At 42.4% G+C, this 27,149-nt stretch overlaps 1 protein-coding gene across 16 annotated transcripts in view; it reads left to right on the top strand.

Annotated features, from left to right (window-relative positions):
* Snap91 (synaptosome associated protein 91) overlaps positions 1-27,149 on the top strand; it is a 114,752-nt gene that overhangs the window by 26,345 nt on the left and 61,258 nt on the right. For all 16 annotated transcript variants that reach the window (XM_051140018.1, XM_051140034.1, XM_051140032.1 and 13 more), the window contains exons 3-7: positions 13,271-13,413; positions 14,075-14,150; positions 14,810-14,912; positions 16,222-16,315; positions 18,315-18,426. In XM_051140018.1, coding sequence (XP_050995975.1) covers positions 13,271-13,413; positions 14,075-14,150; positions 14,810-14,912; positions 16,222-16,315; positions 18,315-18,426 — 528 coding nt within the window. The remainder of the gene's footprint in view (positions 1-13,270; positions 13,414-14,074; positions 14,151-14,809; positions 14,913-16,221; positions 16,316-18,314; positions 18,427-27,149) is intronic.

The following is a 27,149-nucleotide window of genomic DNA, read 5'->3' as shown; positions in this document are numbered from 1 at the left end:
CTTTTCCAGTTTTCCTTCCATGTTTTTCCTTTTGCCCAGGAAATATGGCATTCATAGAGAAAATGCTGAAATATTTTTTGTCCATTTACCTAGATAATCTGTTTCTCAGTTTGCTGAAATCCTTCAGTAGACAATAAAGATGTATTAAGAACTGATGTTATGATATTCCAGAATGAAAATAAACTTGAGGGGTTTTGTTTGTTTGTTTGTTTTGTTTTGTTTTTGATGTGCTTCTCTAGAAAGAAAAAGGAGACTCCGAGGTATAGAAGCAGTGGGGCTGTGACAAGACCAGAGGTGAGGTCCTGGAGGAGAGGCTTGAGAGCTCTTGCCTAGCAGAGGAACAGGAGTGGAGGATGGTGGGTAATACGTACCCTTGATGTGAAAAATGGCAAAGCATTCAGGCGCCATTTTGGTCTGAGAGGATGGAGAGAGAATCCCAGATGCCGAGGCTGTTGTTGCTGTTTCTGACTCTTGTTTAATTTTAGGAAGCATAAGTTTCACACATGTGGGTGTGAATCCTGATAGGAACTGAGAACCCAGTCTGCTGTGTGAGTCCAGCACTTCTTCCCCTCTTATGGCCCTAAGGAAGGACTGAACAGAAAGAGCTAAGCAGTTGGCGCTCCTCTGAGAATGGTGTAGGAAGTGATGGGCTGGGAGTAGGACATAAGGGACACAGGCTGCTCAGTACTAGGATATGGCAAATTTGTCATCATGACAAATTATTCTCTGAAGGTTCTTAAAATACTTTTTGGGTGATAATTTATGGGTGGTGGTGGTTGTTGTTGTTGTTGATGATGATGATGATTAGCTTATGTTTTTCCAAAGTTTCTACAGCATACAGACCCTCACGGCTGCCATATGAATAGGACTTGTATTACTTTACTTGACACACCTGAGGGCTGGACACTTGTAGGTGATCATCATGTGAGAGACAGTAGCAGGAAATTAGAAACCAAAGCTGCAGTATCTTCTAGAGTCTCCCTAGCAACCACATTAGTCGAAGCCATCTTTCCAGCACTCTTGCCATCTAGAGACTGGCCTGTGAGTCTAGAATGTCCTGGATGTAGGCGTTCTACTTCCGTGGCCATCTGCTTCCTCTATGGGTACTGTCTACTTTTTTCCTTGTCCTTAGAAACTATGTTATGTCAAAACAGAATTCTTAGAATCCTATGACAAGTAAGAAAACACCCAGAAGAGGCTTAGCTGTCAAAGAAATACAATTGTGATAAGGGGGACCCTATGAAATGATCGTTTCCACCTCACAGACAATGACTCGAGGGTAAAGAAACTCAGTGACGTGCTTAGGGTTACGTGGCTAGTGACACGAATATCTGTGTTCAAATCCTAAATAGCAGAAAGTTAAACTTGCAATTAAAAATAAATAAATAAATAAAACAAACCCCTGTGGATTGACCATATTTCACACCTGGGCAGTTCCTGCCTCCCCCAACTTCTTCTCACTCTGATGTGTGGCCCTGGTTATGAGTCATGCAGGCAGCTGGGTACTCGTGTTGGCTGTCTGCAGTCTCATGTCTGGGAGCTGCGTGCAGGAGGCATCAGGACCAGCATGTCTCCCCTATCGCACTTGGTTGCTAATTCATTAACTTTGAGATGCTCCTAAACTTACCTAGAGCTGGCCTATGCTCACTGTAGGGGACATTTATTGCTGGTTCATCGAATGGGACCACTCTACTGAGAACTTGCCTGTGTGCTCTTCAGACCAGGAGTCTCCTGTACTGGACACAGGTCACGGGACCACCACCCTAGGGCGGGGGTGTCAGAGAGAAGGTAGTACAGTCAGTGGAAGTAGGCAGAAGGCGAAACAAGAGCTAAGTGCCAGCTCCCACATTGCTTCTCTGCCCTTTTGCCCGGAGAGCACACTGGACACAGTTTATCTTGAGTCTCGGGTGCTGTGACCTTGTCCTTCTCCGTTCCTGTTCCCCAACCTGAGTCACATCCACCAGCTGGTGCTCTAGACTCTCCCTGTGAAGTGTGTGCAATCTTTCCTTGTGCCTCCTGATTGGTCCCACTCCACACTGAGGCAAGCTCACCCTCACCTCTCACCTGAAGTACGCCAGTCTCTGTGGGTCCATTCCCTTCACTCAGCCTGCGCAAAACAGACTTGCCACAGTCATTCTTCAAAATGGAGGATGGAACATGTCACCGCCCTGGCCAAACTCCTTCCAACCTTCCCCAAATGTTCAGAGCAAAGTGTCAGGTCTTCCCTGTGTCGCCAAGAGTGTGGCCAGTCCTTACAGCTCCTCTCTCCCGTCTTCGCTGTTCTCCGTCCACAGAGGCTAGCTTGCTTAGTCTTGAGCCTGACATCTCAGCTGGATCCACACAGCCTTTGCATCTGCTGTTTCCTTCGCTTGGAACATTCCTTCTCAAGATCATCAAATAGCTGGCTTCTTTACTGCACCTGGGTCCTTTTGAATGTCATTTCACTGGGGAGACCTTTCCTAATCACCCCCTTTTTACAGCATGATATGTATAAATCTACTTACATATCTATCCACCCATCCTCATTTTCTGTCACACTGCTTCTGTCTGTCTGCTGGCTGTTTAGCTCGCCTGTGTTGGCCATGTAAGCTCTTTGAAGCCAGGCAGTGGCTTCTCTTTCACTGCTTTGCATCTAGCTGGATAATAAGCCAATGCCTGGCACATAGTATGCATTCAAAATAGTTTTTAAGCAGTTAAGTAATTGAATTAATTTACAAAGTTTGCCAAGTGTGTGTATGTATGTGTGTGTATATCCAAAGGATGAACCAAACTGAACTGTGCAGACAGGCAAACATGTGCTTTCTGTAGTTTTATCAGGCTCTGTGCAGGACACTTGACTTTTGTAGTTTAATAAAGCAGCTGGCTGTGACTGGCCTCACTCTTATAATAAGGAAATATAGCTCAGTGTCATATGGTTTCTAATTAACAGAAAGAAGTCAGGTTGTCTCAAATCTTCAGTCCACAACTATGTCTTTTAGACCTCCCACTTGTGACACTGCCAGTATCCCAGTGGAGAGCAAGTAGCAGAAAGGAAGTTTCTATAGTGGACATGTTTACAAAAGATTGCAAAAGGTGAAAGTATATGTATTTTTCTCAAAAATGAAAGAAAGCTAAAATTCTAGCACTTGGGCACATTAAAAGTCACATGTAACAGTATAAAAATACAAGTAAACTTACACTGAAACAAGTAAGTGAGATATTGTATAAACGTTTTATACCTTTATGCTTAAAGAAAAGAATTGCAGAAATATGCCTGCTGCTGAGTTTGCTAATGTTGATCTGTTGACACATTTATGAACATCTTCCTGTCTCTGTAGTTTGTTGTCCAACGGGCTCTTACCTCAGAGGCAGACAGCACCAGGCTATCAGACACTCTGAAAAGGCACAGCTGCTCTAGGACCAAAGATTATTATAGCTGGAAGATACTTTAGGCTCACTGTCCTGGTTCCTTGTGCTTTGCTTTGCTGTATTTCATTTTCATCTGTATCAGTTAAACATGCATTTATTGGCACATAATAGAATATTCAAATTAATGAAATCACCAGTGCCATTATTGGAGGTGGGGGGGGCGTTCTAGAGTTTGGGTAGAAGTCAGATATGAACAGGCCCAGTGTTTGCTGTTTCTTCTCTGCTGCTTCCATCTTGTTGACATTCTGTCCTATCCTGGATGGTGTGGTGCTCATATAGTTTTATAAGGGCATGCACAGAAGGAACAGAGACAGATGACCGAGCTCAGAGATGGAAAGTGCTGTGTTGCCCCGGTAACCCTGTATCACAAAGGGAAGCGTTTGCCAGGTGACTCAGGCAGACTGCTAGGCATAGGTCTAGCTACATGGGAAGCCAGCATGGCACCTACCTGCTGTCAGTTTGGCCTTCCTGACAGGCAGGGCAGGGATGGGACTCCAAGTTCGGAGGGACTGCCTGTCCTTTGTGCTGAACCCAAGAAAGAAAAACTTCTGAGTCACCTCCATTTTTATTCTCCAAATCTCAGGTATTTATTTCTGCTGACCAGAGTTTATCTGCCTGAGCTGACTGATGCTACTCCATAGTGTATGCAGAGGGAGGGAGGGAGGGCGGCCATAGCATGCTGGTTGGGTTATAAACAACAGAAATTTATTTCCTCTGCAGATGGAAGTTACGTGGCCAGTGAGAGGCTATCATGGTGGGAGGCTTCTTCCCAATGTCAGACTGCCTAACACTGCCTTGTGTCCACAGAGAAGGTGCTCACTTGGGTGTCTTTTGCAAGGGCACTAACTCATTTCTTCAGGGCTCCATCCTTATGACTTATGCCATCCCTCCAAATGCGATTACAGTGGCGATTAGGGTTTCCTCCTAGGCATTTTGAGTGGAACATAACTATGAACTCCATAATAGACAGTAAAGGAAGAAGGGAGTCGGGAGACAAAGCTGAGTGACTTAAAAAAAGCTACAATTAAGTGTTTGAATATATGCTAGTTACACCTCACAACAAACATTCTGAACTGTTTTACGTGGTGGAATGTTTATAATTTGATAATTCATCTGCCATTGGGCTTCAGTGTGTAGCTTCTTATCTATGTGAGAGAGTTTAGCTTTAGAAGATGGTGGTGTTTTAAGGATGGCCAGTCCTTGTTTTCTATTCTAGTATTTAGTGAGTGGAAATTTGTCCTAGTGGGTTTGACAAAAATCAAATATAAAGAATATTGTTTTACTTTTGTTTATCTATCTATCTATCTGTCTGTCTGTCTATCATCTACTATCTATCTATTTTGTATGTTTATGTGTGTCTGTTTATCTGTCTGTCTTGGCAAGGGGCGAGGGGCATACATGCCAAGATGCATGTGCTGAGATCACAAGACAACCTGAAGGAGTCAGTTCTCTCCTTCCTTCCTGTGGCTCCAGGGATAGAACTCAGGTCCTCAGGCTTGGTGGCACTGAGCCATCTCACCAGCCTCTTAAGATTCTTTTTAAATGGAATAGAAGGCAGCTTTCTAAATTTAGGCCAATTGATGTATATTTGACAATGAAATAGAAAGCAACTCATCCAAGTCTGATGTGATTGTTTTATTCGGTAAGAGCCAGTGAAAGGAACTGGCCTCTCATACCTACCACTATTTTTTGTATAAAAATAGTAATTTCTAGTAGAAGTAGTATTTGAGACATAGTCTTTCCCTGTAACCCAGGCTCACACTGAACTAGCCACCCTCCTTCCTTAGATCCCGAGTGCTGTGATAACAGGTATGCACAGTGCCTGTCTAAAATTGTTTCAGATTGGGACAGATAATAAGCTAGGAATAGCCATCTCAGATAACTGTCTTTTCTGTGTGATGGTCAATGTTAGGTACCCGGGGATTCCCATGGGACTTCTTTCCTTCCTGTTGGACACAGGGCTCGATGGAAGAGACATATGTGAAGGAACAATTACAATTCTGTGTCATAAGGACCGCAGTCGAGGTGTGTTAAAGTGGTGATTAGCATAAATGACAGTGTCTGTTCTGTAAAGTGGTTAATATTATCCCCATGGTTAGGTGCAAAGCCAGACCCGCACAGGCATCACGTTAGCTTGTCCATAAGTAGCAAAGCCAGGCTGTAAACTAGATTTCTGACTCCAAGCCCAGTGCCCTTCCCTTTTCACTGTACACAAAGCGAGATCAAAGCATCATTTTTCCCTTGAAGGCAATGTCAGAACATCATAGAGGTAGCCTGTTTGAGATTGATCCCAGATGAACTCTCAGTACAGTGATGACAGGGACAGCCTAGGCAATAAGAACAGCTGGAAACAGTTTCAGAATAATTTTGATGGAATACGGTTTTGTCGGCATAGAAAAGATTAGTAAAGTAGCTGAACCTTCTAATGAAAGGCTGTGTTCTCAAGGTAAAGTATAACATACAAACCTTATACTTAGGATGCAAGCATAAGTAAAGGCCTGGGGGTGTAAGTACAAGGTATGAGATTTATACTTGAAATGCTTGGCCTCATTCACTGGACAGCAGGAGGCCCCAGGGAGTCTATGATTGGAAGAAGAGCCATGGACAGTTACTTTCCCACGAACACATCTCCTCGTGCTGGAGGTAATAGAGAAGAGAGACTCAAGACACCCCAAGTCAGGGGCCACCAGGAACCTGCCATGACCCACCCTGTATATGGTTCAAATGGCTGCCAGTGTCACAGGGACCTGGACAAAAAGTAACCATGAATCTGAAAACAGTTCAAGTTTGTTGCTATTTTATTTCAGAGACTAATTGTTTACAGCTCTAAGGAGTTATGGTTGTTTTCTCACTTACCTGTTTCTTTCTTATTGTTGAATTAATTTACCTCAAAGTGATTTCCTATGACAAATGTTCAAGGGTTGAAGACCCACAAGGGAGAGGTTGATATTTTGTGACAGCATAGAAGAATGAAGACAGTTTGTATTTACTCTCCTGCTTGAAACAACTGAAAAACTTAAAAAAATATTTGGGATGGGCGGTGGTGGTGCACGCCTTTAATCCCAGCACCTGGGAGGCAGAGGCAGAGGTGGATCGCTGTGAGTTCGAGGCCAGCATGGTCTACAAAGTGAGTCCAGGATAGTCAAGGCTACACAGAGAAAACCTGTCTCAAAAGAAAAAAAAGAAAAGAAAAACAACAACAACAACAACAACAACAAAGAGAGCGAGAGAGAAATCACTAGTTCTTATGGAAATGCAAGCCAAATCTATCATGAGACGCAGCATAACTGTTAAGTGGTGGTGGAAGTGCATAAAAAGACCATGCCAAGCCTGGGCAGGGGTGTCCTGGGGTAGAAGGCTCATTCCCTCCAGGGAGAATTTCCCTCTGAGAAACTTTTTTGGAAGTTATTTCCCAAAGTTAAGTACCAGAAAATGACCCAATTCATCTACTTCCGAGTAATTTCACAGGGGAAAGTAAAATTATATACCCACTCACACATACACACAGTTATACAGAGAGGCTCATAGCAGCTTCGATTGTAATGTTAAAAACTGATAATTGGGGAAAAAGTAATAGAAAGAGGCGCTTAGGTTTGTAACAAGCCACACTCCAGTCAGTGCAGCAGGGAAACTACTCACACTGCAGCAAAGTGGGTGAATCTCCTCAGCGTAGTGACTCACATGAAAAGAATCAAGACCATCCCCGAGGAGATGGCTTGGCTCTCAAATGCAGATGCACTTATATTGCCTGAAAGCAGGCTGACGTTGCTGAGGGGCAGCAATGGAGGGAGAAGAGGAGAAAGAAGAATTTTAGAATAAATTTTAGAATTTAGAATACCAGTTGTATTTTTTTCAAAGTTCAATTTTACTTAAAATTGAATTGTGGAAACTTCAAACATAACATATAGAGTATTAGTCTTCAATAATATTTTTTCTGCATGTTTGTTGCTATACCTTGATTTTTTGATTTTTGTTTTTGTTTTGTTGTTGTTGTTGTTGTTGTTGTTGAAATTGCTTAAAAGGAAACTATTTACTGAGGAAACACAGCAGAAACATACCATCTACTAATTAAAGCACAAATGGACACGATCACCTCTTAAAGGCATTTTGAAACACATGTGACAGCCAACAGCCAAATAGTTCTAGGAGTAAAACATCACGGGATTCCTTTAACTCTTAAGTTGTTAATGAACTCAATATAGTTGCCCTTTTAACATTAGAAATGGATATTATGGTGCACACCTTTAATCCCAGCTCTTGGGAGGCAGAGGCAGGCTAATCCCTATGAGTCAAGGCCAATTTGGTCTACGTAGCAAATTCCAGTCCAGCCAGCACTACATAGTGACATCCTGTGTCCCAAAAATCAGAAAGAAAGACAAAAAAATTAACTTGGGAATATGATTATTTTCCAAATTAAAATAAATACCAACAACAGCAATTTTCTCCATCCCCCATTACCTCCCTCCCGTGTGTGTGTGTGTGTGTGTGTGTGTGTGTGTGTGTGTGTGTGTGTGTGTGTGTGTTATGGGTTATACATGCCACCAGGCACTTGCAGAGGTCAGCGGACAGTTTGCACAAGTCATGGGGTCTTGTGGGACCTAGTGATGAAACTCGGTTGTCAGGCTTGGCAGCAAGTATCTTCATAAAGCACTAAGCCACTTGATGATCCCAGTCTCTTATTTGTGACAGTATAACTACTGAGTAGGGAGTCTGATCATTGTAGCTTGCAGTCTCTTAAGCTGGCTTACACTGGTTCAGAGAGAAACACTTTAATCAGTTGCTTTTCCTCGAGGCATCATTGCTCTGCAAGACCAACACTTCATGCACACTTCCCACATAAAGACATAGGGCACCAAATGTTTCCTACACAGACAGGGTCAGAGAGTAAACACTTTAGGCTTCGAGGACCATGGAATTGAGTTGAGCCTTACAACTGTTCACCTCTGTCATTGTAGTGTGGACGCAGACTCGATGTTGCATAGCATGGCTGTGTTCCAACAAAGATTCACGAAAACAGGGAATGGGCCAGATTTTCCCAGTAAGCAGTAGCTTGCCAACCCAACACAGAAAATGGAAAGATGAGTTTAGTAGCCAGGTGAAGTGGTGCACACCTGTACTTCTGGCTACTAGGAAGCTGAGGCAGGATAATTCCTTAAGTCCAAAAGTAAGAGACCAGCCTGTGCGACATAGCAGCCCCCATCCCCCACATGCACACAGACACACAAAGTAGTGCTTTCATGTCAGTGTGACACAAGAAAAGCAGAAACAATCTAAGATGTGATGGAATTGGCTTTGCTTATGGTTTCAGAGGCTTTCTGTTAGTGCTATTTTTTTAATCTATTTTTATGTTGGTTTCTTTTATCTCTTTCTCCCTTTTCCACCCCAATCCCTTCTAACACCCCAACACCAGATAGGAGAGAAAGGTTGGTGGAGAAGGGAGCGTGTAGGCTCTGTTTCTTAACAGTTAAACTTTATTATACAACCCAACTAGCTTACACAAGAGGGAAAAAAGGTTAAAGGGAAAAAAAATGAACCTTCCGGTATCCGTTCCACGGGACGGGTCCTTAGGTGTCTCTGGCCTGAATGCTGGTCCGGCCTGTTCGCTGATCCATGTGCGCTCAAGCTCTGTCTGAACCTGCTGCTGCTCTCTCCTCTCCACCTGCCTGTGTCACGTGCGAAGGGTGGTCTCCTTCTTCCATTGAGGGTCCATTAGAAAAACAATAGTCCAGGTGGAGTCTCCAGGTCCACTTCCTGAATTCCAGTCCCAGGATGGCTCCACCCAGTCTATCTCAGGGTATCGATGGGGTGTCCAAGGGTAAAGCCTGCCAAGATTGCTTTCACCTGTGACAAAGCTTACAGTCCTTCCCACAGGAGTGTAGTTTTCCTTAGCTACTTCATGGTGTTCCTTGAGAACAAGTCCAGTCTTCGTCTCAGGACATCTCAGGTGTCTTCTCTTCGCACTGTGTCAACAGCGACCAGGAACAGCAGCAGCCCTCTTCTTCCTTCTGAGCCCCCCAACACTGTCTGGGCTCTGGAATTTATTCCTTCTCCGGAGTCTTCAGAATTAAACTAACTGCAACTGGCAGAGTCCACACCCTTCTCAGAGCGGTATGAGACCAACCCAAATCCCAAACCTGGGATTAAAACAAAAGCATGTTTCCATAACATAACTAAGAGGCCAAAACTTCCATAACACAGTTTTAGTCTCAGTTATGTGCACTGTGTGTTATCAGCTTGATCTCTTTCTGGGTTTTTTTTTTGTTTTGTTTTGTTTTGTTTTGTTTTCCTACTTGGCCTCAGCCTGATATTTCCCATTTTGTTTTTTGTTTTTTTGGGGGGTTTTTTGTTTTTTTTTTTTTTTTCAGAAATACAAAGTTTTCTCAGCTGGGCATGGTGGCACATGCCTTTAATCTCAGCACTAGGGAGGCAGAGGCAGGTGGACCGCTGTGAGTTTGAAGCTAGCCTGGTCTATACAGCATGTCCAGGACAGCCAGGACTACCAAATAAATTTTTTTCTCCTTGGCCATTCTCTTTCCATTTTCCCTCCAGTGAGCCTGGACTTTAACAGCTTCGCAGCAGCTAGCCCGTCAGCTCTGTAGTCTAGTGGGTGGCCAGCTAAATAGTATTGTGTATAGTATTTGACCCTGGTGACCCCTAACTGCTTCTCGAACTTTTTGAAGATACTAAATAACAATCTAAAACTTCTTAGATTTGCATCTTATTTACTCATTTACTTTCTTCCCCCGCCCCAATGTTCTGTGAGTTACATCTTTTATTTGTATTTTCAGCTCTTATCACCAGTGACTCCCAATTTGTATCAAGGCCAAATGTTCCTTCTAAGCTTAAGATAGACTTTATCCCCAGCCCCCCATCACACATTTCAGCATAGATGTCCAACTGCTCTTTCAAGGTTATCGATAAATAGCGTTTACTGGTCCCCAGAGTGAGATGCGAAATTTCCTGAGAAGTCTTTTCTATTTCCCTCTTTCATGCATTCCTTAACCTGTGTGTCCAGTCAGTTTCACCCCCTGGATTCTTCCTGCTCCTTATCTCTCCTCCATCCTTTGCTACAGTCTTGTTAGTTCAGTGTCACCACACCTCATCCTGACTGCCTATGTGTACCTTGGACATAGTACTTAGTAGTCACAGAATTATGTGGTGGTTTTTTTAAAGCCAAATTATCTTGGTATTTGCCTGCTGGAAGCGTGCACGCACACACACTCACACACACACACACACACACACACACACACACATGCACACACACACCAATCTATTAAAATGTAATCCAACTCTTTGATGAAGTTATATGTGGCTCCTTCTTGGCCATAAGCCACTCTTCAGCATAAGGAAAACGCACACATCTATCCTCATGTGCCTAACCTCCACACTACCACAGCTCTTCAGAAATGTATGATCCTGAAGGAGCCATGCCGCATGTGCATTTAAATGGTTATTCTTGGGCAGGGGAGATTGCTTACCAGTTACAACTGTAGACTGCTTTTCCAGAAGCCCTGAGTCCAGCATCCATGTACGGTGGCTTACAACCACCCATGGCTCACGCTCCAAAGAGACGTGATGTCTTTAGCCTCTGAGGCACCCACACTCACATGCATATCCCAAATACAGACACTCGTGAACATATAATTAAAGATAATAAAAAATAAATATGTTTAAAGTCCTTCTCAGACTGGAGAGATGGCTTGGTGGTTAAGAGCACTGTTCTTGCAGAGGACCCTACCTGGATTCCTGTCACCCGTGTTGATTGGCTTACAGCCACCTTGTCACTCCAGCTCTCGACATCTTTGGCCTCCATGGGCATCTGCACTGCCCACACACAGACACAGACACAGACACAAATAAATACAGGCAGAGAAACACACACACACACACACACACACACATACACACACACACACACACACACACCCTGCAGACAGCCCACTGGTACCTTATTTCCTAGGAAACTCCCTGATGAAAATGCAGAGACAAGCCTTCCCAGGCCTCCCAACATCTACATTCACCCATCAGTAAGCTGGACATTTCTCTATTTCACAAACAGGATCTTAAAAAAACAAAAAACAAAAAAGTCCTCAGCACCTACACTTAGGGATATTAACAATTGTTCTGAATTATGAATAATTATTTTTTAGTACACATCCCTTTAAAGTTCCAGCCATCATCCCTCTCCTGTCACTGTATTTTTCCCCAATATTTTTTTTTCATTGTAATTCTCATCCTTTAAGAAATCTTTTCTGGTCCTTAGGAGATGTAGCTCCCAAGACTTCCCTTTCTGTTAAAACTGGAGGACTACTGTTCCTGTTGGGCTATGCGACAGCCCAGATCAGGTTAGATACAAACCTACTACACCAGGAGCTGCTAAAGAACAGAAGTGGCCTGTTTCCTGCATGGGGCTTCCCCGAGATCTACACACAACACATGTGTGTTGAATAAAATGTGTAGAAAATATACCTCACCCAAACATAGCAACAGTTCTTTGGGGGAAAAAAGTAATCACTATGCTGCATATGAGATGGTATCATGAGACTACCTTATACTTGAAACACAGGTTCTTCTCTGCCTTTGCTAATAGAAATGGGTCTGGAGACACATCAGAGACAGACATGATCTTTGGTTGCCCCAGCTAAATTTCAACACTAAGCATCCTTTCTGAGCATTGGACTTCCCTGTTCCCCACTATATAACCCTCCCCATTCACCTTGAATTGTATTAATGTGAAGCTGTGGATGGTGAAGAGTGTTATACAGTGTTTCTATCTTACTGTCTAAGGCCAGATCATAGCCAAACGCTGCACGGTGTCTCTGAGAGTGGTGGTGGTGGTGGTGGATGAATATCGTGGGATCCTTTGCTCATTTGCTATTTGTGAGAGTGTATTTGAGAAGTATACATTTAGATACCATGTTACAAATATATATTTTTCTTTTTTCCCTCCAAGTAGTGTACTAGATTGGTATCGGCGTGTTTGAAACATTGTGCTTGGAGTGGCAGGAAGCTTAAACTCACCTAGTGTTTTTGTCATTTAAAAATGGTGTCTATACCAACAAATAGAAAAAATAAAAAACAGAAACAGAAACAAAACAAAAACAGACAAGAGGACAAGAGCACTTTCTTAGTTTGCCTTGCATTGCTGGGATACACACCATGACCAAAACCGCCTTAGGGAAGCAAGTGTTTGTTTCAGCTTGCAGGTTATAGTCCACCATGAAAGCAAGTAAGAGCAGGAACTCCAGGCAGGAGCTGGGTTCAGAAGCCGAAGCAGAGGCTATGGAGGAATGCTGCTCACTCGCCAGCTTGCTTGCTCAATTTGCTTTCCTACACAATCCAGGACCACCTGCTAGGGATGGTGCTGCCCACAGTTGGCTGGGTCCTCCTCCCGGATCACTCATTAATAAAAATAAATAAATAAATAAATAAATAAATCTCCCCAAGACCTTCCTGCAGGCTAGTCTCCAGTCTCGGGGAGGCATTTTCTCAACTGAGGTTTTCTCTTCCTAAATGGCCTGAGTTTGTGTCAAGTTGACAAAAAATAAAAAAAATAAAAAAAAAAATTAACCATCACAAATACAGAAGAGAATTCATTTTTTAAAAGTTTAAGAATAAATAAATATAGTGGTTAAAATGCCTATATTTAATGTGTTCCTATGTAAAAATGCCACAGTGAGATTTTTTTTCAGTTAACTCTTGTCTATGTAATTTTGAAATCACGTTTTAGTAATGAGCTTTAAATACGTAAGGTTTGAGATGAATCATATATATATATATATATATATATATATATATATATATATATATATATATATATATATATAAAATAGTTACCGGATGTCTTCTGTTTTCATAGATTTGATCCAGGCGACCAACGAGACCAATGTCAATATCCCTCAGATGGCTGACACCCTCTTTGAGCGGGCGACAAACAGTAGCTGGGTGGTGGTATTTAAAGCGTTAGTGACCACACACCATCTCATGGTGCATGGAAATGAGGTAACCAAACACACAGCTGTTCCTTGGTAGAGGCTGGGGTAGCAGAGTACAGTGATAATGTTAGACCCTTGGATTTTCACTGATGAGGAAGAAAAGAAGAAACCTGTGTTTCATAGTCATCATGCGTGTTATTTCAACCTTGAATTTAGCTATCTTTTTTAAAAAGATGCATTTTTGTGTTGTGCCTTGTCTCGGTGATACAGCAGTGTGTAAATGCACATTCTCTGTGAGTGTAGTAGTGGACAGAAATATTAAAGAGAAGGGATCAGGGGGGATATTTCCCCGCAGGAAATATTTTTGTGACTTCGAATGAGCAATGCTTTAATGGAATGTTTACTTTTGAAAAATACTGATAAAATTAAATTGCTTATTTTATATGGAATTTCCAGTCAATCCTATTGATTTTTTTTTTAGTGTTTCTGGAATGTACAGAAGTAACAGGTCACAAAATTTAATTGTGATTGAATGAATGTCTCTCCACAGTTTTAAAAACAGTTTCTCCCTTAGAGAAAGTTATCAGCATGGGAGGCTTCATAACTAACTAACTGAATACAATAAAAATTTGTAAAAATAAATAAATAAAATACAACTTTAGCATCAGAAATTGTTTAAAGGTATGATGTAAAGATATGGATGTTTAACTCTAACTTTTGTTTTTCAGAGATTTATTCAGTATTTGGCCTCTAGAAATACATTGTTCAACCTCAGCAACTTCCTAGATAAAAGCGGATCCCACGGTGAGGATAAGTCCAAAATCCTTGTTACGAATGGTTCCATTGGTTACTTATGAAAGTAACTATTACATTAACGATTTAATTGTTGACAACTGAGCATGTAAAATATACATAAATTTTATTGTGTCACTTTGAAAAGTGAACAGTACGTGAATGTGCCTCACAGTTCGTTTATAAAGGTTCAGGAGATGAGAGAAGTAAAAGGTGTCACCCAAATTAAAAAGGAAAAGATTCCCCTCTTAAAGCAATGTTTTTGTAGGTTAATGCAGCTTTCGTCCTTAACTCTGGTTCATTCATCATATTTGCTTGCTATTATATGCACAGGTAAGGCTAGATAGACCCTTATCAGATAGCTGCATGTGTTACCTATGAAGCAGGCTGTTGTTTGTAACAGTAAAAACAAATGCGAGGGAAATTTTTAGAAAAGCCACTCCATGCAGCACGCCATAATCACCATGATGAACAGCCAGAGTGCCACATTTGGAGTGCTGCTGGCCTTCCGGCAGGGTGGTGAACGAGGCTTCCCCTCCACGCTGAGCTCCGTTGTAGAGGCAATTGTGACAATCCTTGCCTATTTTGAGGACCTATAGAATGATTGTTAGTATGAAAAGTACAATTGGCGGCGTTGTGTCCGTGACTCCACCTCTTCTCCCTCTCCCCAGGTTATGATATGTCTACGTTCATAAGGCGTTACAGCAGATACTTGAATGAAAAGGCTTTCTCATACAGGCAGATGGCATTTGACTTTGCCAGAGTGAAAAAAGGGTATGACTCTCGCTCCTTCTGTTATTTACTTAAGCACAGTAAATCCTCAAGGTGTACATGGTTTGTTTGACTAAGCTTATATGCCAGCTAGCATTGATACCGGAAGGCCCAGTTCACATCCACCCGAAGGAACAGCTCAGTAAGTCAGCATGGTAAAGCTACCCTGAGTGTGCAGTATTTCGTGTATTCATGCATAAAAATCTGATCTGATGCTCAGAAATATTTTATTTGCTAAAACTGACTCAACAGTCTTAATGTATATATCTTTAAGTAACTTGAAAGTACTGAAAAGATTCATTTCAGTGTACGGTTGTGGTAGATGAAAGTAGTTATTCATATAATTTTTGATTAAGGTCAAAAATGAACAGTGTATGTGGTGATTTGGTTTTGGGAAGTAACACTTTCCTAGGAAGTATGCACACCATAGATTAGTTATTGTTATTACTTACTGATTAAGAAAACCTCAAGAAAGCAGAAAATTTAAAATTTAATATGCAGTTACCATTTATTTACCTCTAAATAGGTGATTTAATCTGGGCCAAAGACTCTAGCTGGAAGTAAATGCAGATCTTTTGTCTGTTCCTAACTAAAGGTAATGGTAAAGTCTTGTAAAGGCTTATTATTTTAGTTTTAAGAATCTATAAAGGGGCTGGAGAGATGGCTCAGCCTTTAAAACAGTGGTTCTCAACCCTCCTAATACTGTGACCCTTTAATACAGTTCCTTGTGTCATGGGACCTCAGCTCTAAAATTATTTTTGTTGCTACTTCATAACCAATTTTGTTAGAAACCATAATGTAGGGGCTAGTGAGATGATTCGGAAGTTAAGAGCACTTACTGGCTGCTCTTCCCGAGGACCTGGGTTCAATTCCCAGCACCCACATAGCAGCTCATAAATATCTATAATCCAGTTCCAGGAGATCCAACACCCTCATACAGATAAACAATGCAAGCAAAATACCAATGCATATAAAAATTTTTAAATAAATCATTTAAAAAATAGATAAACTTACTTTTAAGAAAAGAATCATAATTTAAATATCTGATTGCAAGGTATCTGATATGCAACCTGTGTGAAAGGGTCTTTTGGCCCAGAAAGGAGTCACAACCCACAGGTTAAGAACCACTGACTTAAGAGCCTGTGCTGCTCTTCCACAGGACCTAGGCAGAAAGCCACACCCTCTTCATGCCTGGCGGCAATCTCAGGAGATTTAAAAAAAAAAAAAGAGAGACCAGCTCAAAACAAATGCATGACTCTGTATTTCCAGTGTCCACAAGGATGTGTCCTTCTGTTTGTTTGTGGTGTTATAGGGCTGATGGTGTGATGAGGACAATGGTTCCTGAAAAGCTCCTGAAGAGCATGCCAATCCTGCAGGGGCAGATCGATGCGCTGCTGGAGTTTGACGTATGTATCTCGAGTGCAACATTGATGCTCGTCTTTCCTTTGAGGGGCTTTGCGGCAGCTAGAGGTTGCTGCAGAATCATCTGTAGAGCGTCTTCATGTAGATGAGTGACAGGAGCATTTCTTTTCTTTTCTTTTTTTTTTTTTAATTTGTTACAGCTTAATGTGTTACATCTCAATGTTTATCCCATCCCTTGTATCCTCCCATTCTTCCCTCCTCCCCAACAGGAGCATTTCATTCAGTCTTAGGCTCCCAGATTTTTTCAGAGTTTACAAACTGCTTTCTAACATCAGAAAAAGAGGAGCACAGCCTCCTTAGAGCTTCTGCTCTGAGTCCAGTGAAGGCTTGTTGTGCTTATAGGGTGAAGTATGCTCAAGATGCACCTCAGGCCGCTAAATAACTGTGCTTTCTTGTCAGAAACCATCCGACATGGACTACATAAGTGACAATGTCCACCAGAGAGAGTGAGTTTGTGTTATCATAGATGTCAGGTCTTTTTTGGCAAAGTCAATAAATGTTATTTGTTAAACACACACACATACACACACACACACACACACACACAAGAAGAAGAAGAAGAAGAAGAAGAAGAAGAAGAAGAAGAAGAAGAAGAAGAAGAAGAAGAAGAAGAAGAAGAAGAAGAAGAGGAAAAAGAAGAAGAGGAAGAAGAAGAAGAAGAGGAAGAGGAAGAAGAAGAAGAAGAAGAAACAACAGCAGCAGCATACCTGTTGGAGCTCAGAGCATAAGAAATTAGCTGCTCTTATAGAGAACAGAGTTCAAATCCCCACATGCACATGGTAGCTCACAACCATCTTTAGCTCCAGTTCCTGGGGATCAGATGCCCTCTTCTGACATCTCTGAGCACAAGGCACACAGTGGTACACAGATATACTTGCAGGCAAAATAGTCATACACATTAAAAAATCGTTTTTTAAAAAACACACCAGAATTTGGTTGTGGTGATACATTAATGCACATGTGTGGTAAAGTTGTATAGAACCAAATATAACCAAAGTATATACATGTAAACCCAGGGACCTGGGAGTGCAGTCGGTTGATTGTGTCATTCAGTACCCTGCCTGTGACATGATTAACTATGGTTCTGTGAGCTCTTTATTACATTTGGGAGAAACTAGGTCAGTGTCATATGGGATCTCCCTCGTTTACTTCTTACAACTGCTTGCAAATGTATAATTAACTCAAAAGTAACAGTTAGGAGGACCTGACTCATGAAAATAAAGTATTTTGACATGTAGGGAAGTTCTGAGCTCTCATTGTCAGCTCTTCTGTATTAGATAGGTGTCTAAAACACTTTTCCTCAAATACCCCTAGCTTAAAGTCTTTGTTGGGATTCTGCAACTTCGACTATCATTGAGCCCTCACGTAACAACTAACTCTTGTGAAATTTTAAGTAGAATTTGCAAACCATCCCACTGGTTTTTGACAGCTTTTACAGTAAGATGTTTATCGGACATCTAATCTTAATGGGTTTTCTTTCTTTTTATTTGTCTATTTTTAGCTTTCCTCTTTTTGACTCAGGGTTCTAGCTTAGGTAATTGAAGAGTATGCAACCAGGCCTTTGACATTGATAGGTTTACTAAAAGTTACCTAACATTTTTCGAATATGAGTGGACTTCTTATTGTCAGTTGTCATTTGAGATTTTTGTTTGTTTGTTTGTTTGTTTGTTTTTCTTTTTGGTTTTTCGAGACAGGGTTTCTCTGTGTAGCATTGGCTGTCCTAGACTCGCTTTTGTAGTCCAGGCTGGCCTCGAACTCACAGCGATCCGCCTGCCTCTGCCTCCAGAGTGCTGGGATTAAAGGCGTGTGCCACCACGCCCGGCTCTGTTTTTTGTTTTTTTGAGACAGAGTTTCTCTGTGTATCCTTGGCTGTCCTAGACTCACTTTGTAGACTAGGCTGGCCTCAAACTGTTTTATTGTGATTTGAGAAAAATACTAAGTTGATGATGTGCAGCTAAAGTTAAGTGCTCATTTTTTTTCTAGGTGCATCCAAATGAACTAACAAATGGCGTCATAAATGCTGCGTTTATGCTTCTCTTCAAAGACCTTATCAAACTGTTTGCTTGCTACAACGACGGCGTCATTAACCTACTTGGTAAGTGACACTGCTGTGAAACAATTGGGCTGGCAGGGCTGTGAGGAGGCTGAGAGGTTCTGCAGGGATGAGTTTGTTGTCTGGCCTTTTGAGCACTAGAGTGAGCACCTCAGTAGAAGCAGTGTTGTGTGAAGTGCATGGTACTGATTGGTAATTCCTGATGCTGATGCTCCTGATGCTGGTGCTGGCAGAGCAACATGGCTGAAAGCATGAGTGCACATCTAGGGTAGACATCTAGTTCAAGGTAGGCAGATTGACTATCTCCTGCCTCCTAAAAGAACCTGTCCCACTGAGGACCCCCAGTAGTGGTAGGCATATCCTAAGATAGAACTCCTGTGCTGTTTGGCCTGTTCGGTCCCCATTCTGACATCATTGTCACTCCTGTAGCGTTCTCTCATCCTCCTTATACCTAAAAGCTTATTGGGAGTGTGTGCCTCTTGCTTTGCACATGGGAAAAATTGACTCATGACATTTATCTATTTTGAAAGGTCCATTTACTTCCTTCATCCAGGTCTATCCCAAAGTCCTCGTAATCAGTACTTCAGCTTGATTTTGTTAAGTCCCTATCATCCAACCCAGTTGCTACCAATGGTTTGGTGGTCACCCCTAAGTCTTGCTACAAGGGGAAAGGTGGGTAGTATACTACCAAAGGCTTGGCCTACGGTGAAAGTTTCCTTTTCCTCTTCAGGTTACCCCTTTGCAGAAATATTATCCACCTTGTTACTTCCAACTAGTTCTCACTGGGATTTTCTTCTTCCTCTGTTAGCTGGTCATGAGGAATCCCCAGGGGCCACAGATACTATTTAAAGGATAAATGAGAAAATGGTTATGCACAAGAGACACTTGGTACTGTGGAAATGAGCCTTCTGCTCACACAACCTGTCTGCTTGACTGTTATTATATGTCCTAGAGGGGCCTCGTGTTTGCCCAACTGTACAGCGTGGTAGATTACACAGCACCCACTCTGTGTCTGAGGACCACTTGGTTCTCTTTGGCCAGGATCCTGGCCTCTAGAAGTAAGCCAGCAACCCCTCCAGAGAACATCACGGCTCTCGGAAGAAGGCATGGCTATGCGGTCACGCACTGGGGACCCACCCATGCTGGAGCATGATAGAGGGATTTTGTGACATATAAATCTGTTGCACACTCCTTGAGTACCTTTAAATTCTTGTAGAACCAAGGCTCCATTAGCTTAAGTTTAGAGCACTTGTGGAACTTTCTGTTGCCTGGGATCTGCTCTTTCCTGTCCCTGTGCAGGATGCTCTCCTTACAGCAACATGCACACATGTTCTGTGTGTTTGCTGCAAAAAGCAGAGCAATGTAGCAGGCTCTGGACTCTGTTTTAGTTACAAGGAGCTCCAACTGCAAAATGTACCTTTGACATAAAGACTTCTCTAAGCTACCCAGACCTTTGGTTGTTTGGAAACCTTAACTAAGTAGCGTATCCAGAAACTGTCATGGATTCTCTCTCCCCCTTTGACATTTATGTCCCTCACCAAGACATCCCTGATACCTGCAGTTCATTCCCAGTAAGAACCATCATCCTAGTGTCATCAGAGCATTGTTCTATGGGACTGTGACACCCACACAGGCTGATGTTCTTAAAATGAGACGGTGGTTGTAAACCGACACCTCTGCCTGCTATCTCCTGATGGTTCTGCTCACTGGAGTAGAGATAAATGCATTTTTCTACTTCAGTAGACACCTCCTAGGTGCCAAAAATTGTGCTGATTCTCCTCTGGGGAAAGAGGACATATTTAGATATCTGTGAGTAGCATTTATTGCTTAACTAAGTTTATAGTAACCAGTGTTAAACTCTAGAACATTTTTTTGTACAAACCAAATATTCAGGTTACCCAGAGATGAAGTAGAATTGTTATTCCTGTGTCTTCACAGGGATCAGCAAAGTGCTAATGCTAAAGTATGCTCACTTTTAAGGAAACAGAGGAAATACCCCCAGGTCATTCTATGCATTCACTGGATCTAGTTTCTGCTCATAAAGCCTCCACTCAAAGTGGTGAAGCATCGAGTTATGGCAATCCCCCAGGGCCAGCAGCATCTTAGAGTGAGCACTCCTTCAAAGTCTGGGTGAAGAAGCCACCTCCCACTTTCCAGTTCCATGTGTAAAGAGACTAGAAGTCACCATTGTGCTAACATGTAAAGAACTGAGCAGGCTGAAAAACTAACTCTCTTTTCATTCACAAGAGAGGTTAGGCTCAGGGCTAACCTCTGTTCCTACAATTAGAGAGGCCAGTGGGTATGCATGGTAATTCCTGGCTCACCAGGTAGAGACACCAACATGAAAACCGCCATGGGAAGTGAGCCAGAGGTAGGAAGACCTGAGTGACACATTGCTGGAGAGAGACTTCAGACAAGTGTGAGAGATGTGATCAGGTCACATTTTTTGTTTTGCTTCTAGGAGCTTAAAAAGGCTGTCTTTATGTTTTGGGATGGGGGAGCGGAAGACACACATCCCCCCTCAGTTTACGGTTAGCTTTCATCTTGATAAAATCAGTTAAACCTGATAAAATTAGGCTGAAAATGTAAACTAGTGAAGAACATACTTTACCAAATTAGTGTCTGATACCAGAATACATATCCCAAAAGCTCAGAGAATTTCATCTATGATAAATGACCCCAAACTACAGGGCTCATAATTTTTGAACTCTAGAAACTCTAGGAAAAAAATAGGGGAAAAAAATCTTGGAAGAATCAAGAGGGGGAAATCATCATACTTATAAAGATATAAAAATAAGAAGTATATGCGAGATCTCAGAAGTGAGGCAGGCATAAGGAGCTAGAGTGGAGTCTGTAAATGTTGAGAGGGAAATCTCATCTCCCTAGAACCCTGTGCTCTTGGAAATTACCCTTCATGGCACTGGTGAGATAAATGGCACAGGTTAAAAGCATTTGCTGTTTTTACAGAAGACGACTAGGGTTTGTTCCCAGCATGCATATCTGGCAGCTCATAACCACCCCTAACTCTAGCTCCAGGGAATTTGATACCCTTCTTCTGGACACACACACACACACACACACACACACACACACACACACACACACACACACACACACACACTCACTCACTCACTCACTCAGATAGGGAACCAAGGACAGACCAAAGCATAGATATGGCCAAAGGCCAACTTGGTAAACCAGTGCGTCTTACTGGGGAAACTTACCAGTGCAGAAATGACTCAGAACCAGCTGCTTCACCAAAGCCTGCCCCCACCATGGCTAACAGTTCGTGAAATTTGTAAACCTGGAGCATACTATACAGCTTGCAGGAGCTCAACGGGTTGAAAAGTGTGTGTTTTCCAAGTGGTTTAGTTGGTTTCTGCTTCTTCCAGGCTTGTCTGAGTGTCTCATAGAAGTCCTGATTGCTTATAGATGCCGGGGGTAGTGAATCTAGTCAGTTTTGAGGACTTCCTGAAGTCTTTTAGTTGCTCATTTCCTGAGCTTAGTGAGCTTCCAATAGAATGGAGTGCTTTCCCATCTGTTAGAATGTTCTGGGTCTGGAGGAGCTTCCCTCCATGATGGCAGTTTTATCTTGAAGGAAAGTGCCACACAGCATCAAGGCAAGGACTTTAAAAAGAGGCTGCAAAAACATACAAATGTGCAATAAGCATATGAAGACCACCACCTACTGACATCAGGTGATGAAAACCAAAGCAACAAGCCAATCTGAAAACAATGCATCATCTCTCATTCCAATTGTATGTCATTCTAGAAAATTAAAACTAAGAAACAGTGGAAAGGTCAGTACTGACTAGTAAGGAGTGGCAGAGTGCAGGGGATTTAGGATTTAGGGCAGTGTACTGGTTGTGTAACACCTGAACAGTGAATTTGTGGGCATGAGAGTCACCAGAAACGCCAACTAGGACCTTTGGGCAGTAAAGTGATGTGACATCATAGTTTTGTCAATTGTAACCAGCACAACATTCACCTAGAAGTAGTTGAGTATGGAGCATTTATGCCTGGTGGCAAGAAGAATGGGGAAATCTCTACATTAACCATTCATTTTTGCCAAAATACTCCAAAAACTAGTTTTATGGTTTTAATTGTGTTTAATGCATATGCATGTGTTTTGCTATCTAGGCATTCCACCTTCCCAGCTGTGCCTGTTTACTCTGTAGCGGCCACTGTACTGATGACTAGGATAAAGTATGTTTAGCAGTGTTTGAGGACTTTGCTCAGGAACGTATGAAGTCCTCCTTAGAACTCAGAGTTCCTGATTTCATATGGGGCCTGAGAATCTGCATTCTCAGTAAGCTCTTGGGAGGGGTGTTCCTGCTAGCCTAAGTATGTCACTCTGGTCACCTCTGTATTAGAGCCACACACTTCTGTGTACTTCTCATACTTCAATCCCCCCAGTCTTTGGTGTGTCTACCTGAGTTGACAAATTGCTGATCATATTGCAAATCTAATTTACTATTCTGTCTTTCCTAACCAGCAGCTTTGGAATTCCACTACAGTTATCAATTAGGGTTGATGGGTTCAAAGCACAGGGATAGAGAGATGGGATGGGGTAACAGGGTACCCAGTTAGATTTATATTTCAGATCAATATATTTTGTAAAGCTTTATCTTATATGTATGGGTGTTTTGCCCGCATGTGTGTCTGTGCACCATGTGCAATGCCCACAAGGTCAGAAGAGGGCATTGATTCCCTGGAACTGGAGTTAGAGAGAATTGTGCCCCACCATTTAGGTACTGGGAGTTAAAGTTCAACAAGTGCTCTTAACCACTGATCCATCTCTCAGCACCTAATGGGGATATAGTTTTAGAATTAATAAGTCATGAAATACTTCTTAAAGAATGATTTTTTTGTGTGTAGCTATAACTAAACTTGGTATCTCGTATTTTATCCAGCAGATGCCCAGTCCACAAAAATTTGTGAGATCTTGACCTTTTGACATGCATATTCTTGTTCCTGAGTCAGACTCTGTATTCGTGTGTCTCTCAGGAAGCTTTAGCCCAAGATGATCTTATGCAGCCACAGGGTGTCAGAGCTGAAAGTCAACCTGACCCATCTTGCAAGTTGCTCACTACAGCGCAGGGGGGAAACTTCTACGTATAGCCTGACTATGTTCTCTGTGAAGTCATGGCTTTCCCGCAGAAAGACAACTGAAGAGTGGGCTTGGGAGGTTCAAGCAAAATAAACCCACTAGCAGGAAGATTTTCTTCCTGTCTGAACAGGCAGGCGCTGGCGGGGCAGCGCATGAGGCGCATGAGGTGCATGAGATGGTGGAAGCGTAAGAGCCGTGCGTGAGGACAGTCTTCTTTCCCCCAGGAAGCTAGGACTGCCACGAGACAGTCTTGGAGTGACACAGTTTAACTTTGTCTCAAGCCTCACGGGAAGCCTTGTGTTTTCCTACTCTTTCGTAAGCTTACTCCGTCTTTTCACTGGCCGTGTTCCCATGGTGGGGGACTAGGCCATGGCTTGATAAGCTTCAATTCCAGAAAAGCATAGGAAGCTTAACACAGTGTGTGACGACCCCAGCCTTCTGCGGGCAGCGGTGGCCATCACCTGCAGTTCCAACCAGGTTGTATAACTGATTCCGGATTCGCTATGTGACAGTTTAAGAGTCTACTTCTGAGTCTCTTCAAGTACCAAAAGGTGTGTCTTCAGAACAGACAGAAACAAACAAACAAACAAACCCACAGAAATAAAGAAAAAGAAAAACAGAAACTGCTTTATATTTTCTAACTATAGCAAGTGGGTGCTTCCATAAGTACTAGAAGCCTCTAGAATCTGGCTCTGGGCTCTGTCTCCTTAAAGAGCTCCTGGAATTAAGCCCCTGTATTTACAGCATCTGCTTCTCTGAGGCCACCAGTTCGTGTTACTTCACAAATAGGAAGCTGCCTCCAACCCAGCTTCCTCCCAGCACCAGGAGGGCTGGGAAATGGACACTTGAAGCTATAATCCAGGATTAAGGGTCACGTGGCTGCTACTTTAATCATTGCTCCTCTAAATCTAGGAAGCTGGGCAGTGGGTAGCAGGATGCTGCAGGCGGGTAATTGTGGATGCTTCGGCTTTGGCCTGTCAGAAGCAATAGACTGAAAAGCTGGCAAGACAGCGCCTGCCTCAGGGGACTTCTAGTTCTAGCTGAGTATGGTGGGTGGGGCCAGTCACTCCCTTCAAGTATGTTGCTCTGGGGAAGGGGGGATGTTGCCTTCTTTTGGGACAGATTCCTGCCTTAAATATGAAGTTCAAAATAAAATGAGTATTCGTTTCAGGTGAAAGATGTTATCATTAAAGCAGACATACAGATTTTCCTATTAATTTTTTTTTTTTTTTACAGGTCACCCTTACTCTTCCTTGAGGCTTACTTCCCTAAGGCTTATTTCAGTCCATGGTCTCTATTAGACAAGCCACAAATCGAGTCTTTCAGTTCTAACTGTTGTTATGAATGTCAGCTTTGCAACTCTTACTGTTTGTAGCTGCGTAAATCAGATACTGTGTTCTTCCCTGACCCGCAGTCTCTGAAGCTGAGCTCTTCAGCTTGTTGCTCCTAATCTCTCTTCTCCTTACGACATTGGTCTTTTCAACCTGCACCAAGTTGTCTTTGTTGCTCATCTTCCTGGGCTCTGCAGCCTGTCAGAAGTGACATCTTGTTGGTTTTTTTTTTTTTCCCCCTCTCGCTTAGCTTTATTCCCGCTTTGGCACCAATAACAGTGGTTTGGTTCAGCCGTGTGATCTCTCACTGTTGTTCTGACAGCTGCTTAGCTGATATTCTGCTTTACTATGTGTTGTGTTGGATTCATACATAGATGGTATGGAGAAAGCAGTTTCTGTTTAAGAGTAAAATAATAGCTATTTGAGCCGTTTTGATTTTTAATTTGAAAATGCTAGCTTACTGGTTAAGTTAGGGGGTGGGGGTTAAAGGACCATTGAACATTTTTGCGTTGAGGACTTTTAGAGTGGTCCAGGAATATTCTTCTTCCCCTTAGTTCTACTGTGCACCCTTCATTAGCATTGTTTAGCTAACAGGTAGGCACATAAGACCGTGATCCTGATACTTTGAGGCAAATTTGTGTTTTCTTATAGGAATGAGGCTGTGGAAATGGGTGTTGGTTAAAATCAAGGTCTTGCTGACCCAATACTTCGTGTGTAAATTAGAAACAATTTGGGCACTATCTTAGTCAAGGTTTCTATTGCTGTGATGAAACACCATGACCAAAAGCAAGTGGAGGAGGAAAAAGTTTATCTCACTTCTAGTTCCATATCAGTTTGTTCTCATAGGCAGTCAGGGCAGCAACTTAACCAAACAGGAACCTGCAAGCTGGTGCTGACTGATAGGGTACCGTGGAGGAGTGCTGCTTGCTGGCTTGGCACTTCTGGCTTGCTCACCTGCTTACTTACAGACCCCAGGACCACCAACCCATCCATGGCACCCCCAAAATGGACTGAGCCCTCCCACACCAATCACTAATTAAGAAAATGCTCTACAGGCTTGCCTGCAACCCCATCTTAAATAGCCTAATTTTACTCAGGCATTTTCTTAATTAAGCTTTCCCCATCTCAGAAGACTGTAGCTTGTGTCAAGGTGACATTAAAACTAGCCAGGGCAGATGCTATAAAACGTGCACTGCTTTGCTTGTCACAGTGAAACTCTGCCATGCTGAGGAAGCATACCTTGCTTCCTAAGGGCCTAGTTAGAGTCCCCTTGGACATCTCTCTCTGGGTTTGAAAGTCGGTGTCAAAACATTGTATCACAGTTTTGCAGATGTCAAATTTGATCATTTCAGTCACTGAGAAAGCAACATGTTATCTTTAGTAGGGAAGTAAAGAGGTCTGCTTCCGAGAAACAGGACTTTATCTAGATCCTTCCTTTGACGAGGGCCAGAAAGGAGCCTCGAAGATTAATGCTGCAGTAGATACTGTGTTGCCTTTATGTGTCATTGCTATTACACTATTAGAGGAACAGCTCCGAGATTATAGCTTGGAGAGAGAGTGATTGAAGGCCTTTTGTTATTGAATCCCGACTCAGCAGGAAAAAAAAAAAGAAAAGAAAAACCAGAAGAGACAAAGAAAATTGCTTAGCTGTTGGTGCATTAATTCAAAGTTCAAAGGGAAAATTGATATTACTTATTTCAATTTATTTTCTCGTTTTACTTCTGAAGAACTTAGATGATGGTGGAGAGAAGTGATTTAAGAACTGTGAGCAAAATCCTCTGAAGAGTGAAGGGAAGACAGGAAGAACTATACTTTTTCAGAATAAATAGTAATTTTCTATTTTTATCCTACAAAAGGTTTTCATTCATTGTAACAGCATGATGCTATCAGTAGCATTAGAAAACATGGTAGATAAGAAATCGCCTTCACGGGCTGGAGAGATGGCTCAGCGGTTAAGAGCACTGTCTGCTCTTCCAGAGGTCCTGAGTTCAATTCCCAGCAACCACGTGGTGGCTCACAACCATCTATACCCTCTAAAGCCTTCTTCCGGGGGGATAGGTGTACATGCAGATAGAGCACTCATATACATAAAATAAATAAATAAAATCTTAAAAGAAAAAAGAAAGAAAGAAAAACATTAAAAACAAAAAAAAGAAATCGCCTTTACCATGTCCCCTTGATGGAGAGGCTGGATGGCACTCAGAGGAAGGATAGCAGACTACCAAGAAGAGACTTGATACCTTAGCATCATATTCAGGGGGAGGAGGTTCCCCTCAGTCACAGTGATAGGGAAGGGGAATGGGTGAAAGTGGGAGGGAGGGAGG

This window comes from Acomys russatus, chromosome 32 (genome assembly GCF_903995435.1).
Source record: "Acomys russatus chromosome 32, mAcoRus1.1, whole genome shotgun sequence".
Lineage (NCBI taxonomy): Eukaryota > Metazoa > Chordata > Mammalia > Rodentia > Muridae > Acomys > Acomys russatus.
The sequence above is the reverse complement of the archived record's forward strand: the minus strand, read 5'-3'. Positions and strand labels throughout refer to the sequence as shown.